At 42.7% G+C, this 14,729-nt stretch overlaps 1 protein-coding gene across 3 annotated transcripts in view; it reads right to left on the minus strand.

The window, feature by feature from the left end:
• Nucleotides 1-14,035, minus strand: part of SH3D19 (SH3 domain containing 19) — an 80,042-nt gene extending 66,007 nt beyond the window's left edge. For 2 of the 3 annotated variants that reach the window (XM_075288076.1, XM_075288061.1), the window contains exon 1: nt 13,481-14,033. In XM_075288076.1, coding sequence (XP_075144177.1) covers nt 13,481-13,574 — 94 coding nt within the window. In that variant the 5' untranslated portion in view covers nt 13,575-14,033. Of the gene's footprint in view, nt 1-13,480 lie in introns of all 3 variants that reach the window. The other variant, XM_075288068.1, reaches the window with a different exon arrangement.
• Nucleotides 14,036-14,729: the final 694 nt, after the last annotated feature.

Below are 14,729 nucleotides of genomic sequence, written 5' to 3' on the forward strand. Positions count from 1 at the left end.
TATGGTGGGCAGACAAAGTGTCGTAGTAGTGGTAGCAAGCAAGAAAACGGATCAAACCCTCAGGCCTCCCATTTCCAAGGAAGCCCCAACAACTGAACAGTCAGGAGAAAGGATAGAGTGGAACATCTAAACCTTCACTACTTTGGACCATTTGGATCTTAACATTAACATATTCCGTATTTAATTACTATATAGAGAAGTTATCTGGACACTGAATAGCAGCTTTATTTAATAACAGTATCAGATGGGAAGTACGTGGCAGTATTATGTGGGCACAACGTGGTACTATTTAGATTTAGAGGAATTGCTTAGACATTATATGGTAGTTTAGACAGTGTGGTATTTCAAGAAAAAAAAAGGGAGGAATTAGATTAATTCACTATTAAGGAACCTGACAATTCTAATTTTAACAGAATTGTTAAATAGATTTTTTAATACCTTACAATGGTGTACCAAACCAAATGGTACAGGAGTTATTCATTCATCTACTGTGTACACTGGCAGCATGCCTTAAGTAGCCACCTGCCCATATCCATTGCCGGCCAGGGTTAAGATGATGATGCCTGTGCTGAGCATTGGTGGTGCACTCGGAGAGTGGCCCCTGTTTTATGTGTAGTATTGTTATTTCCCTCTATACTTCTTACGTGGAGAGAGAAAAGGAATGGTATTCGGGTTACCAGGCCATTTGTGACCTTAACACGTGGGTGCACTGTTCCACCATTCTTTCTTCCAATTGCTGGGCACTGTGGGGCAGATAAACTAATACCGTCTAACCTTTAGACAGTACTAAGTATATGTGAAAAACTACGCACCAAACAATACACTAAAATTAGGGATACTGAGCCAAGGTTTTGTTGGAAACTAAGCCAACTAATAAATGGCTTAAAGTTAGACTAGACAGTCTTAAACTGCACCAGACTTTCAGAACTTAATTCCACTTATTAGCTCAGTTTCCAACAAAATTTTGGAGCATAGTTTTGTGGATTAAGCCACGCCCACCCATCAGACGAGGCACAGAAAGTGTCTAAAACACACAAAAACTGTGTGGAACAGGTACAACAGTTTTTTAGTGCATTATTATTAGTTTATCTGCTCCACTATGTTCAGCAATGGCAGGAAAAACAGACATATACACTCACCGGCCACTTTATTAGGTACACCTGTCCAACTGCTCGTTAACACTTAATTTCTAATCAGCCAATCACACGGCGGCAACTCAGTGCATTTAGGCATGTAGACATGGTCAAGACAATCTCCTGCAGTTCAACCCGAGCATCAGTATGGGGAAGAAAGGTGATTTGAGTGCCTTTGAACGTGGCATGGTTGTTGGTGCCAGAAGGGCTGGTCTGAGTATTTCAGAAACTGCTGATCTACTGGGATTTTCACGCACAACCATCTCTAGGGTTTACAGAGAATGGTCCGAAAAAGAAAAAACATCCAGTGAGCGGCAGTTCTGTGGGCGGAAATGCGTTGTTGATGCCAGAGGTCAGAGGAGAATGGCCAGACTGGTTCGAGCTGATAGAAAGGCAACAGTGACTCAAATAGCCACCCGTTACAACCAAGGTAGCCAGAAGAGCATCTCTGAACGCACAGTACGTCGAACTTTGAGGCAGATGGGCTACAGCAGCAGAAGACCACACCGGGTGCCACTCCTTTCAGCTAAGAACAGGAAACTGAGGCTACAATTTGCACAAGCTCATCGAAATTGGACAATTGAAGATTGGAAAAACGTTGCCTGGTCTGATGAGTCTCGATTTCTGCTGCGACATTCGGATGGTAGGGTCAGAATTTGGCGTCAACAACATGAAAGCATGGATCCATCCTGCCTTGCATCAACGGTTCAGGCTGGTGGTGGTGGTGTCATGGTGTGGGGAATATTTTCTTGGCACTCTTTGGGCCGCTTGGTACCAATTGAGCATCGTTGCAACGCCAAAGCCTACCTGAGTATTGTTGCTGACCATGTCCATCCCTTTATGACCACAATGTACCCAACATCTGATGGCTACTTTCAGCAGGATAATGCAATGCCATGTCATAAAGCTGGAATCATCTCAGACTGGTTTCTTGAACATGACAATGAGTTCACTGTACTCCAATGGCCTCCACAGTCACCAGATCTCAATCCAATACAGCATCTTTGGGATGTGGTGGAACGGGAGATTCGCATCATGGATGTGCAGCCGACAAATCTGCGGCAACTGTGTGATGCCATCATGTCAATATGGACCAAAATCTCTGAGGAATGCTTCCAGCACCTTGTTGAATCTATGCCACGAAGAATTGAGGCAGTTCTGAAGGCAAAAGGGGGGTCCAACCCGTTACTAGCATGGTGTACCTAATAAAGTGGCCGGTGAGTGTATGTGTTACATCCTGGGGACTAGAGTAGTCTAAGTCACCGAGGGCTTCAAGTCACTAGGGTGTATTAGGCATTGTGTATTTGCAATGGCAATACTAAAGTATGACGATCATGGCTGTCCGGTGTTGTCACTGTGTGTCAGTCATGTACGGGGTGTATGAAGTTGATGCAAAGGTTGATAGAGCACAGCAATGTGCTTCCATCTCTGACAGCAGAAACACCCATCATGACAACAAGGTTCATCAATCAAGCAAATAGGATGTGATATATTCCATGTAGGTTTTCTCCTCCTAATACAAACTATGATCAACATTTTGTGAAGTCATCAAGACATCTGAATCAAGTCTAGGTAAACCTTTTACTGGACAAAAACACAGAGGACCAATGGTCCTGACTGGGAGAACTGCGCTCACTGGGACAACAGGAGATGACAAAACAAATATCCAAGATATGAAGCCGCTGTGTATATTGTTACACTATTCACTGTGCGGCGGGGGATATTTGAGGATGCTTTATTGTTTTAGTTGTGCGAGTGCATACTCCATTGTGATTTGTATTTGATATTTCTTATTAAACTTCTACACACATATGTATTATCATATTAGGTCAGATGTAATTTTGCTTTATATGGATCTTATTTTTTTGTATTTCTGTATTCTGTTGCTTTCCAGCCATACTCTCTTTTTTCTGCTTAAGTAAACCTTTTAGACAAACGTTTTTCTTCAGATCACCCAATGATGTATTATGGCCTGTTGATTCTCATTTTCATGCTGCATAGAGAATTCCCCAAACTCAAGGGTAGAAGATTTTCCAAAAATGGAAAAAAATTCCAGCATCACGTGGACAAGATTTTTTTTTTTCTTTAAATAAAATGTAACATTTATTCATGTTAAAAAAAGGAGAGAGAAACAAATAAACCATCTTCATGTAGTCAAAAATGCCTTATGCATTTCAGAGCACATGGCTCCTTACTCAAAGCAAGGATAGATAAACAGGTCACAGGTCATAACATTTCTAATTGACCTTACAAGAACTATAACTATAACCTGAATTTCACCTCCTAGTTCTCTTTAACATCCAATATTTCATCATCTTATTTTCCATCCACTTACAAGAAACACTAGTTAAACAAGGAAGTTGATGGATGGATTGCTCACAAACGGAGTGGCTAGATATCAACTCATGTTTCATGCACATGACCAAGTGCGCAGTCTGAGGTCTTACGAAATTTTTAAAGTCGATCCTATAAAATATCGGAAACAAACAAGCCTTTGGAAGACCCTTGGACTATTTTGTAGAAATATATCACTATCTTACAATGAATTGACCTACATGCAGAGAGGTACTCTTGATAATATCGAATATAAAGTGTTTTAATATCGAATATGTAGATCTTAGAGTTCTCCTTTTCTCTGACTTACTAAGTCGTATGTGACGGTTATAACTTCCCATGCGTTACGGATATATATATATATATATATATATATATATATATATATATTTTTTAAATTACAGAACCTCTTAGCTGTAGAACACTACAGCGAGGTCTACAGGCCCAATAGTAGGCGGCTGTATGTCTGAACTCAATGTGAACTACTGCAAAGACACTGCAGCGTGGACTCAATGTGAACAGTGTGTACTGTGCGACACTCCATGTGAATAAGGTGCAACTAAAATCCTGCCAGTTTAGCTCACTGGCCAGGTGCACCAGTACAAGTGAAACACACATGGCTGCCAAGGGTTAACACTCACCTCAGGCCAGTAAACACACACACTTACCCCTGCAACAGCTAGGGGCCACCACGGAAGTTTAGAACATTCTCCTGCACACAGCTTGGAGTTACCAGGGGAGTTTGCATGGTCCTGCACACAGCTTGGAGCCTTCAAACACCCATCTCCCGCACACAGCTAGGAGCCATACATGAAGTCAGACAGTAACACATGGGCTATCTCAGAGACCAAGCCTGCTGCAGCTCCACAAGCTAGAACGGCGTCTACCGCTCCTAGCCCTGGTGTAGAGCTGACAGTTCAGGGCTTACAGGTCCTACCTAGCAGCACCCAGATTGAAGTAGAGAAACCCCACACAGAGGCCTAGTCTGACAACCTGCCTGAATATTGGAGCCTATCTCTGACTACTGTCATTCACTCCGTGGACTTTGAGGAAATTTTAGACAAAGTGTGAGCACCCGGCGAGCGTCGGCTCACACTATTTAAAGGGAAGGCCCCGCCCAATAGGGGCGGTGGCCATGACCTCACCGCTCATGCTCAGTAGGGGAGAAATGGCACTTAGCTTGTGAGCAGCTCCAATACGTCTGAGCATGCTCAGTAAGGTGAAAGCTGGATGGTTAGTCTGACCCGCAGGTGGAGCTATGCGCTATGATAGCAACCTGCGGGACCCAATCCTAACACCATGTTGACTATGATACCAGTTCTCTAGATCCTTACAAACGTAAGCTTCAAGATTAAACTTACGCATCTACATTTATAACATCCATCTAATATTGACATATAAATTACCGCATCATTTTTTCCTTTACTGCCTACTTGGACATTGACCTTACTTTATATTTTTCATCCTGTGCTAGGTTTATGAAACTGATCGTACACGATTGATCTTTGTATCCATGTTTTTCCTCCAGTGTTATAGTGGTTGAGAACATGTATGTTCTCCATTACATTTACTGTTACATCAATACATCCAGATCTTATACTCTTAAAGAAGGCATGTCTGTATTATAAAATAAGTTGGTTAGGAAAAAATCCACTCCGGACATCATCAGGTGGTTTTTTGACACAACATGGTTTTTCCGCCTGAAAAAACCAATTTGAGTCAATGGGAAGCGGAAAAAACGCCTCATGGTTTTGGTCTTTGCCAATTCTGCGTCCAAAAACCGCAACGCGGTTTTTCCGCCTCTCATTGACTCCTGCTGGTTTTTTCAGGCGGAATCTGCCTGAAGAAAGGTCATGTCACTTCTTGTTTCCACTTGCAGAAAAAAAACGCTAACGGAAAGAAAAACGCTAGCGGGATTACATAGGACTCTATTGTTTTGAGGCAGATTCAGCGTCAAAATCCTGACCATTTTAGTCCGTGTGATCTAACTCTTAAAGTTACACTTTAATATAAGGACAGGGTAGCTATATGAAACTCCATGTGGCTTTTCTTTTAACCCATCTATAGGTGCAGACTGTCCCAGTACTGTTCAATGTCTGTTGCTCCAAGCCAAGATTTTTAAGAGCTGCCTGTATGCTCCTGACAAATTTACAAGGCAGAACTAGGTTATATTTATATATTTTTCTAGTCCTGCGCTTTTATTGGTTCGCACCCACTTGTAAAAGGGACAATTCATTTACTAAAATTGTATCAGAGAGTTGTTATTTATGAAGTTCCCCAATGTATGTGTAGAGCTATCAAGGCAAACCCGCACCTTAGTTTATCAATTGGAAATGTCACATGGAGTCCTAGAAACTTAATCGCGCAACATGTTTACGTAAAAAGCAGGTGTAAAGTTTCACATTTCATATTTTTAGTATCTGATCTGGAGTGACTCACCTTCATGGGTGTTGTCTCATTGTATATTGCACAACCTGATCTGCCTGACTATCCTCATACCTTGCTAGTAACACTGTGCTAAAGCAGAGGTTCTGACACATGTGTCTGCAAGAAAGCAAACCACGGCTGATAAGTACGAGAAGTCCAAGAACATGAAAATACAAGGTAGACATCTCACAAAAGGACTAGAACATTCATGGAGTCAGACTTCTACTCTCCATCAGCATAGCGAATGTGGATGCATGTGGATTTCAATTAATTGAATATCAAAATTTATACATGACTTTATGTCAGTTCATAAGCAATACTGACCCCAACATCACCTCAATCCAATTTGTTTTAAAGAAAAAGAAAAAGCCCTCAATGGGTTAAACTAATAAAAGAAGCCATGCTCATTTTAGTGATCCCACACAAGTTTCTGCACTTCTTACAATAGTGATGACATTCTGACACAGATATGGGATTGCCGCAGCCACTTACTGTTACATATCTTTGTAGTTAGTCATTGCTGCAGCAGGCAATGCAGAAACTGGTGTGTGTGTGTGTGTGTGTGGGGGGGGGGGGGGGTATGGTTGGTTTTATTTCTTTTAACCCATTCTGTGAAGGCCTATTTACGCCCTTCCATCTGCAGCCTATAGGCCTAACTCAGGCCAAATCTATCTAAAATAGAAACATAGAGGGTCATGATTCAGTATAGTAGTTAGAAAAAGCGGGGCGATAAACTGCTGTTCTATTTAACAAGTGACATCAAGGGCTGCTATAGAGATTATTGAATGGAAATTGAAATAATCCATGTATCAGTTTTTCCATACCAACTGGGCGATATACCCATCCCATTACGTCTCCTATGACTCACAACAATTCAACAAGCAGAAAAAAGAAATCCTGAAATCAGGTGATCGATCCTTGGTAAATCATTACCAAACAGCCCTGTTAAAAAATAGCAGACAGCCTTGTAGACAGCTTAAGATAACACTCAAGACCTTACCATGATGTAAACATATGATCTCCAGACTTACAGCACAGCTAAAGGTAGCTATTATTTTAAAGGGATCTTCTGTACAGCAAAAAAAAAATAAAAAGCAAAAAACAAATACCGTAGCTTGTAAAACATAGAATAAAGGTACTTAAAGCTGAGGCTACACTTTGCAGAAAAACTGTGTTTTGTTGCAGATGTTGCTGCGTTTTTTTTGAACCAAAGACAGGAATAGATTTTGCAGAAGGAAAAAGTATATAATAAAAAAAAAAAAAAAAAAAAAAAAAAGCCTACTTTATATTTTGCTTTCCCTTTGAAGCCATCCTTGACTTTGGTTCCAAACAACACGGTAAAATCTGCAATAAAATGGGGCCTTAACTTTACACCCAGAATGCAAGCCTTACATCACCAGGCACAATGAAGTAGTAAAGCAATGGACTCAGGAGCAGTAAAAACATGTTTCATGGCATGTTGAATCAATCTTCTGGCAGTCTGATAGACAAGTCTGGATTTGGTGCATGCCAGGAGAACATTAACTGCTTCAGTGCATTGGGCCAACTGCAGAGATTTATGGAAGAGGGATAATGCTATAGGGCTGTATTTTTAGGGGTCTAGGCCTAGGTCCCATAGTTGCAGTGAAGGAAAATCTTAATGCTTGGACAATTGTATGATTCCAACTTTGTAGGAATAGTTTTTGCAAGGCCCTTTCTGTTCCAGCATGACTGTGCCCCACTGCACAAAGCAAGGTCCATAAAGACATGGATGGATTAGCTGGTGGCCTGTACAGAGCCCTGACCTCAACCTAAACAGACACCTTTAGAATAAATTAGAACGGAGACTGCAAGCCAGACCGTCTTGTCCAACATTTATGTCTGACCTCACTAATGCTTTTCTCAATGACTGAACAAAAACTCCACAGGCCCTAAGTCTTGTAGAAATCCTGTTGGTACTATTCCGTTATCGGGCCAGCAGCAGCGCAGTTCAGCAGCAGCTTTCGGGACAGCAGTTCAGCAGCGGGAATTACAATGACATCCGAGGACTGCTGGCCCGATGCTTGTGCCCAGTAACCAGTACATCGATGACCCCCCTCCCCCATCCTTCTCCTCCTGCCAGTGCTGCCCCCCAGCTCTCCTTACATCTTCCCCGTACCCTCTCCCCGCCACACGACTAGGCCTCACCTCAGCGCTAGTACCGAGACCGAAAGGAAAGACACCGGGGCTCAATCCAGGCCCTGACAAGAAACACGCCGACTATAGGAACGGTGAGCTACAGCGAGCCGGAGGGACAAACTTTCTGCAGCGTCCGGCGGCTATCTAGTAGCATTCATTGCTCAAGATTTACGGTGAGGCCTATTACAGGGAGAGGGTACGGGGCAGATGTAAGAAGAGCTGGGGGGCAGCACTGGAAGGAAGAGGAGGATGAGGGCATCGATCGATGTACTGCCTACTACACACAAGCACGGCCTCTATCATCGGGCCAGCATCGGCTTAGTCATGTGGCGGGGAGAGGGTACGGGGTAGATGTAAGGAGAGCTGGGGGGCAGCACTGGAAGGAGGAGGAGATGGAGGGGGGGTCATTGATGTACTGGCTACTGGGCACAAGCATCGGGCCAGCAGTCCTCGGATGTCATTGTAATTCCCGCTGCTGAACTGAACTGCTGTCCCGAAAGCTGGTGCTGAAATGCGCTGCTGCTGGCCCGATAACGGAATAGTACCATCCTTGTTTAGCTCTAAATGGGGGAGGGAGTTTTATCTCCTTATAATACCTATGGATTTAGAATGGGATATCAAAATATTCTGAAGGTGTAACGTGTACATGTCCCAATACTATGGTTCATATGGTGTACCTAGGGTGATGGTCATAAAGGCTGCATGACTAAAAAACGTCCCTTCACCCTGTGACCACAAGCATCAGGAATTGACCACCACTTGTGCAGTGTCCAGAACTCTCTGTATGGACCTCTCCTCCTCCCTGATGACTGGCAGCGCTAGGAGCTTCCTGACTGGACGCTATAGCCATCACTCATAGCACAGAAAGAGGGTCAGAAAGCATTGGGAACTGCCCGTGAAATAGCCAACAGCTGAGTACATGTGATTGCAAAGTCAGGCTCATTACAACTTGGATTTCTTGACCATGCAAACTGCATGACCAATTCCCCAGGTAATACAGGTCTCTATATAATTGTGGTCACCAATTTTAAGGAGTGAAAAGTGCTAATTCATCTAATCTGAGCTGCACGTTTGAGTGAACATTATTTCATAGGTTTGCTTAAAGACAGTATGTCGCCATGTACAAAATACTGAATACCATACCATACACCATTTGATGCTCTTCCCCAATCAATTTGGTGCTTTTAGTGTTAGAATCTGTCCATCCATTCAAAAGCTACAGCCCCTGGAACATTATATTTAAAGTAACTCTCATTCACCAAGTGGGCAGGAAACTTTAGTTTATTTGCATGGAAAATAAAAGGTTACCGCTCATTTATAGAATAAGAGTTATTTTACATATACTCTTCCAGGCACCGTATCTTATAAATGGGTGGATGGATTTTAAAAATAAAAATGCCAAACTGATCAAAGGCACAGTGAGAATCAAATGATATATGGCCATTAGTATTTTGTACTTGGTGACAGATCGTCTTCTATAAAGAGTTTGTCCAGGGTAAAAAGAATTTATTTTAAATTAGGCTGGGAAAAAAAAAACCAAAACAGGGTCCGTAGCCTCCCAGCGTGGTCCAGTCCTGCCGCTCTGCTCTCTATTGCCAGAAGTCCTTGTTGGCTGCGATGTCCTGTGTCCCTTTCCTTGATTGGCCTCAGCGGTCTAAGCAAAGAACGTGGGACCCCACAGGTAGTGACATGTGACCAGGGGCTTCCACCAGAAAAAAACAGCGGAAATGCAATACCGGACTGTGCTGGGAGGCACCAAGGAAAGGTTAGACTTTTTAATTTATTTTTATTACCTTCCCTGGCCTAAAATAAAAAAAATATATAATTAAATAAATTATCCCTGACAATCCCTTTAAGGATTGAGCAGTATGGAGAAGGATAGCTATATTTTTCACATTCCATTTGTAGCCACAAGTTCATTAAGGGTTTCAAGAATTGGGTTCCCACAGAGAGCATGTACAAACCTGAGCTATATGGACTTTACTTTAGGCTGGGTTTACATGCTGCATTTTCTACTTAAGAACTGCATGCAGTTTTTAATTGCAGTAATGAGTTCCAGATTTATACTATATCAGTAAACCAGAGGCTATTAAAGGATCTAAAAGGATCCCCACAGCTTTTGGAAAGAGCACTCTGACCTCTTCATATAAATATTAAAAAACAAAACAAAAAAGCAGTGTTTTACATTTGGTATCACACCTTATCCCCCATTAAATGAAATGCAGCTCAGCTGTGAAATGGCCTTATATGCTTGTCACAAGTCGAACCGAAACTCAGGGAGCACTGCTGCTTCTTGAAAAAGCTGATCCACAAGGCGCCTGGCTGTCAGACACATTTTAATGCACATGTGCTACTCAATGTAAATTTAATGTAAATGGATTTGCAAATGAAAATAGTGAATCATACTTACCTCTGAGTGTCTTGATTTTACTTCCTACTAGGCTAAGGAGTGGGACCCTAACCTGGCACCAGCAGTGGATTAGGATTGCCGTGCTATACCTTATATCTGCAGACAGTTAGCTGTCATGAAATCCACATCGGCTTACCCCCTGCAATCTCCAGTATCTGCATTGCAACTGCAAATCTCACACTGTCAGTTATTGCTGGAGATTTTTACCCAGACTTCACCCTTTTCAAGGACTTAAAGCCATGGGGTTCCTGCATGGAAACTGGTATGTAAGACACAGCAATAAAGGACGCAATTTTGCCATAGCAGCTTACAGCAGAAAATGCTATAGAGTGGGAAATTCTGCAGTTAATTTACTCTCACTTTTTTCCCCTTTTTTTTTTTGTTTGGGCAAACACTTCCCAAGTAGGAAGAGTGTGATAAAATAACTACCTGTATTAAACACGTATTACCTACTCATTTATGCCCACAACACTCCAGTCTTTATTAACAGTTTTTGTTTACTTGGCCGCAGTGGTGAGGTAGACCAATTCCATGTCACCTCTGCAGTCTTTACCGTCTCAGCAGTACTTGGCATTAGTGTATTCAGGTCCATGGTTGGCTGCGCATCAGTTTAGGACTATATCATCGCTGCAATGATTGCCTAACCTGAAAAGACAATTAAAATCTACTTTTTACTACTATGTATTATTTTTAAAACCTAAACATTTGTACAATTTGAAAGATCTCATCTGGCATCCATGCCAGTAATATGTAAACAGGTAGATGGCTGCAAGATCTAGGCCCAAGATGGCGAACCTATGGCATGCCTGCCAAAGGTGGCACTCAGAGCCCTCTCTGTGGGCACCCATCCGTGGAACAGATTATACTGTGTGGGGCCTGTTTGCAGCAGATTACACTGTGTGGGGCTCACCGTGGCGCAAACTGTATTGTGTATTGGCCACTGTGGAGCAGACTGTACTGTGTGGGGGCCCTTCAGTATTTTTTTTTATCACATAGTATCTGTTTCACAGCGGACAAATGATATTATTACAGCCCGTCCATAACTGTCCACAATTGTGGATCTGCACAGTATTAAGGTTAAATTGCCATGTTGGCACTTTGTGATAAATCAGAGGGTTTTGAGTTGCAGTTTGGGCACTCTGTCTCTAAAAGGATCGCCATCACTGATCTAGGCTGTCCTTTTCTGTTCTTCATCCCATATACTTTGACGCTAATATATTTTATATATGCATTTCTGTTGTGATTATTTTAAGTCAGGGGTATTGTGACAGGGCTCTAGTTCAGCCCATGTAAGAAACTGGCAGCCTAGTGGCAAGATCACCAAAACCTACACCATCCAATGCCCAGGTTAATAAAGTGGTCAACCCACAGAGGTGGGTTGGTCGCTGAGAGATGGTCAATGAACCTCAGCTAGCGGAGGAGAGACACTCAATTGATCATTGATATCATGTCACTATAGGAACCTCCAATGCAGCCTATGTTTACCTTGTTCCAGTTCCTGAGCATCAGCAGTACAACTTAAAAGAATTCCACAACTACATTTGCCAAAACTAGGCCTAACAGGGCTTTCAATGACAGCAATAGGAGTTATTAACCATCACTTATGGCCATAATGCACCATGCCAGTACAAGTAAACATTACACGGGCTCAAGCATGTCTCCTCACAGATACGACGGAGTAAATATAAACCAGTAGGGAGCACCAGAGTGGTAAGGCAACACAATGGCTCAGTTGTTAGCACTGGACTCCTGGGTTCAAATCCAGCTAAGGCCAACATCTGGAAGGAGTTGGCGTTTGTTTTCTCCTGGTACTCCAGTTTCCTCCCACACTGCAAAGAATTGCATTGTGAGCCCTATATGGGACAGTGATTGACATTGACTGTAAAGCGCTGCACAATATGATGGCACTATATAAATAATAATGTGTAAACAATGGCCTAACTTGAGGTTGTGGTTGCAGCCACATCAATGAGACTTAGGGGACTAAAAAGGTGACATTTCCTAATGAGGGGACCAGTACTATATAAGTGAAAGCGCTTGTGATCAGAGTCCTGAATCAGATTGTGTGAACTGATGAATAACTTCTCACTCTGTCGTGTCTGTGTTCAACGATACAGATACCTGCTGATATGTTAAGTGCTGTGGAATATGATAGTGTCACCATATACACTGAATAAAAATCTAACACCACGTTATAGTTTGGGGGCCTGGAACCCATCTTGCACTGGGGCCCAGGATCTCTGTCAGTATCCCCACATGGGTAATTTCCTGACCAGCTTGTAAAATCCCTTTTCAGAAATCTCCCTCAAACTACAGTATATTAGCAATGTACAGAACTACACACGCTACCAGGAAAGCTTAGTGACTACTGATCTAGCTTATACTGATAAAGCATGATTACAGTTTCCATGGAGATGGTTACCCATCTTTCCCAAATTTCTGACCAGCAAACACATCATTTTATATCACTAGAAAAGAAGGCAGATTTGCCACTCCCGTATACAATGAATGAACATACTGATAACAAAGGACAATGCAAAAACATCATTTTTACAGGTATTTGGCCAGCATGTAATAGGCAATGCATTATATAGGATATGGAGGAGAATTCTAGACATTTGGATTCACTATCACCATTGTGCGCTTCAAGGCTCTCCTTATGAAGACATGTCTAATTGCTTACATGGCGGCACCATATTCCGCAGCGCAGTACATGCTGTATTCAGTAAAACTTTTCCCATCCACTGTAGAGGGCTCCTATGCAGACAATGGCCAGTGATAAGACTATTACCTCCCCAGGCCTCACAGCCTTACAGACTGGTTACTTTGTTCCCCTGACATAGAAGTCATATTGTCTAGGTGAATGTTCGGTAGATGACAGTGGGAAATGGCTGCAGCGTGGTATCGGCTTATGTCACCATATGTTCACTATTCCCTGTAAGGATGTAATCCTCCCCTGAGGATTACCCTGGCACACACATCCATCATGTGGGCACTGCAGCCCCCTGCCCATGGTTACCTGCAGCCTGGTTCAGGTTGGACCTCCTGTGTCTCCTGTTGCCAGCACTATCCCTCAGCTCCTCCTCCTCTTCCTCCAGCCAGGCTTCAGCCATCAGCAGACAGCACAGGGTAACAGCATTGGAGGCTCACAAAATCGCATTCCTTGTGGCCAGGGCTGTGGAGAAGCCTTCCCTATCCCAGAGGAGGCCGAGCTGCGATCAGTGTGTGTGGCAGCTCCTTACACAATGCTCAGCACAATGCCCGGTACCATTCCCATCCATTCAATAGACACAAAGATGCCAGTGTCAGCCCTGGATGGCCGTGCACCTGATCCCTCGATGACACATGCAGGCCAGGCTCGGCACACAAACTTTGCCCTGTGTGCACATGCATGCAGCAGCCCCTGCCCCTGTGCCCACGCTCCCACAGGGGCACTCCTCAGCTGCGGTGCAGGAGGAAACTTCCACAGCTCAGATGCTGCCCTCCCTGCCTTCCCTCCTTCCTTGCACTTTCTAAATATTCCGGTGTCAACAGGAAATTGTTCTCTCAGTCTCCCTGTGATAGTAAAACAAAAGGCAGAGGGGGAGGAGGAGGAGGAGGTACCTGCTGCTGCAGGGGCATACTGAGAGCAATGACAGCTCCAACCTCACAAGAGGAATGCCAGCTGAATGGAAGCACAACACACAAATGTGGAGGCTCCTACAACTCATCCCTATACATTGTATCCTCCCTCCCTGACTGCTAAGATGTCTTCTCATACTGGAAGGAATGGATTGCCAATGCTAATGTATACAGAAAGCAGCAAAACACACCAGAATGCTAGATTCTTAACAAAATAAAGGTGGAATAAAACATACAGGTGTAAAAATATACAGGAATAAAAAATAAAGATGATATATAATAATTAGAATTTTATATATTCCACAGCAAATCACAAGATCAGGCATTGCAATAGGATATGAGTATCCAGACAACATTAGGTTCACACATTGCATATTTGTTGTGAAACCACAATATTCTGAAGTATAGCACAATGTAAAAGAATGGGGCTTTAAAGGGTTGGTCCAATTGTGACAAATTGCTTTGATTGTGCTTCAATCAAAATTTTAAGAGGGCTGAAAAAACGAAAAAAAATCAAATCTTGATTTTTTTTTTTGATTTTTTTTTTCCTGCTACAGCATTTCCCATATGGAAAATATATTATTAAGATAAGATAATCCTTTAATAGTCCCACATGGGGAAATTCAGTGTTTTACAGCAGCATAGAT

The sequence above is a fragment of the Leptodactylus fuscus genome, chromosome 1 (assembly GCF_031893055.1).
Source record: "Leptodactylus fuscus isolate aLepFus1 chromosome 1, aLepFus1.hap2, whole genome shotgun sequence".
Classification (NCBI taxonomy): Eukaryota; Metazoa; Chordata; class Amphibia; order Anura; family Leptodactylidae; genus Leptodactylus; species Leptodactylus fuscus.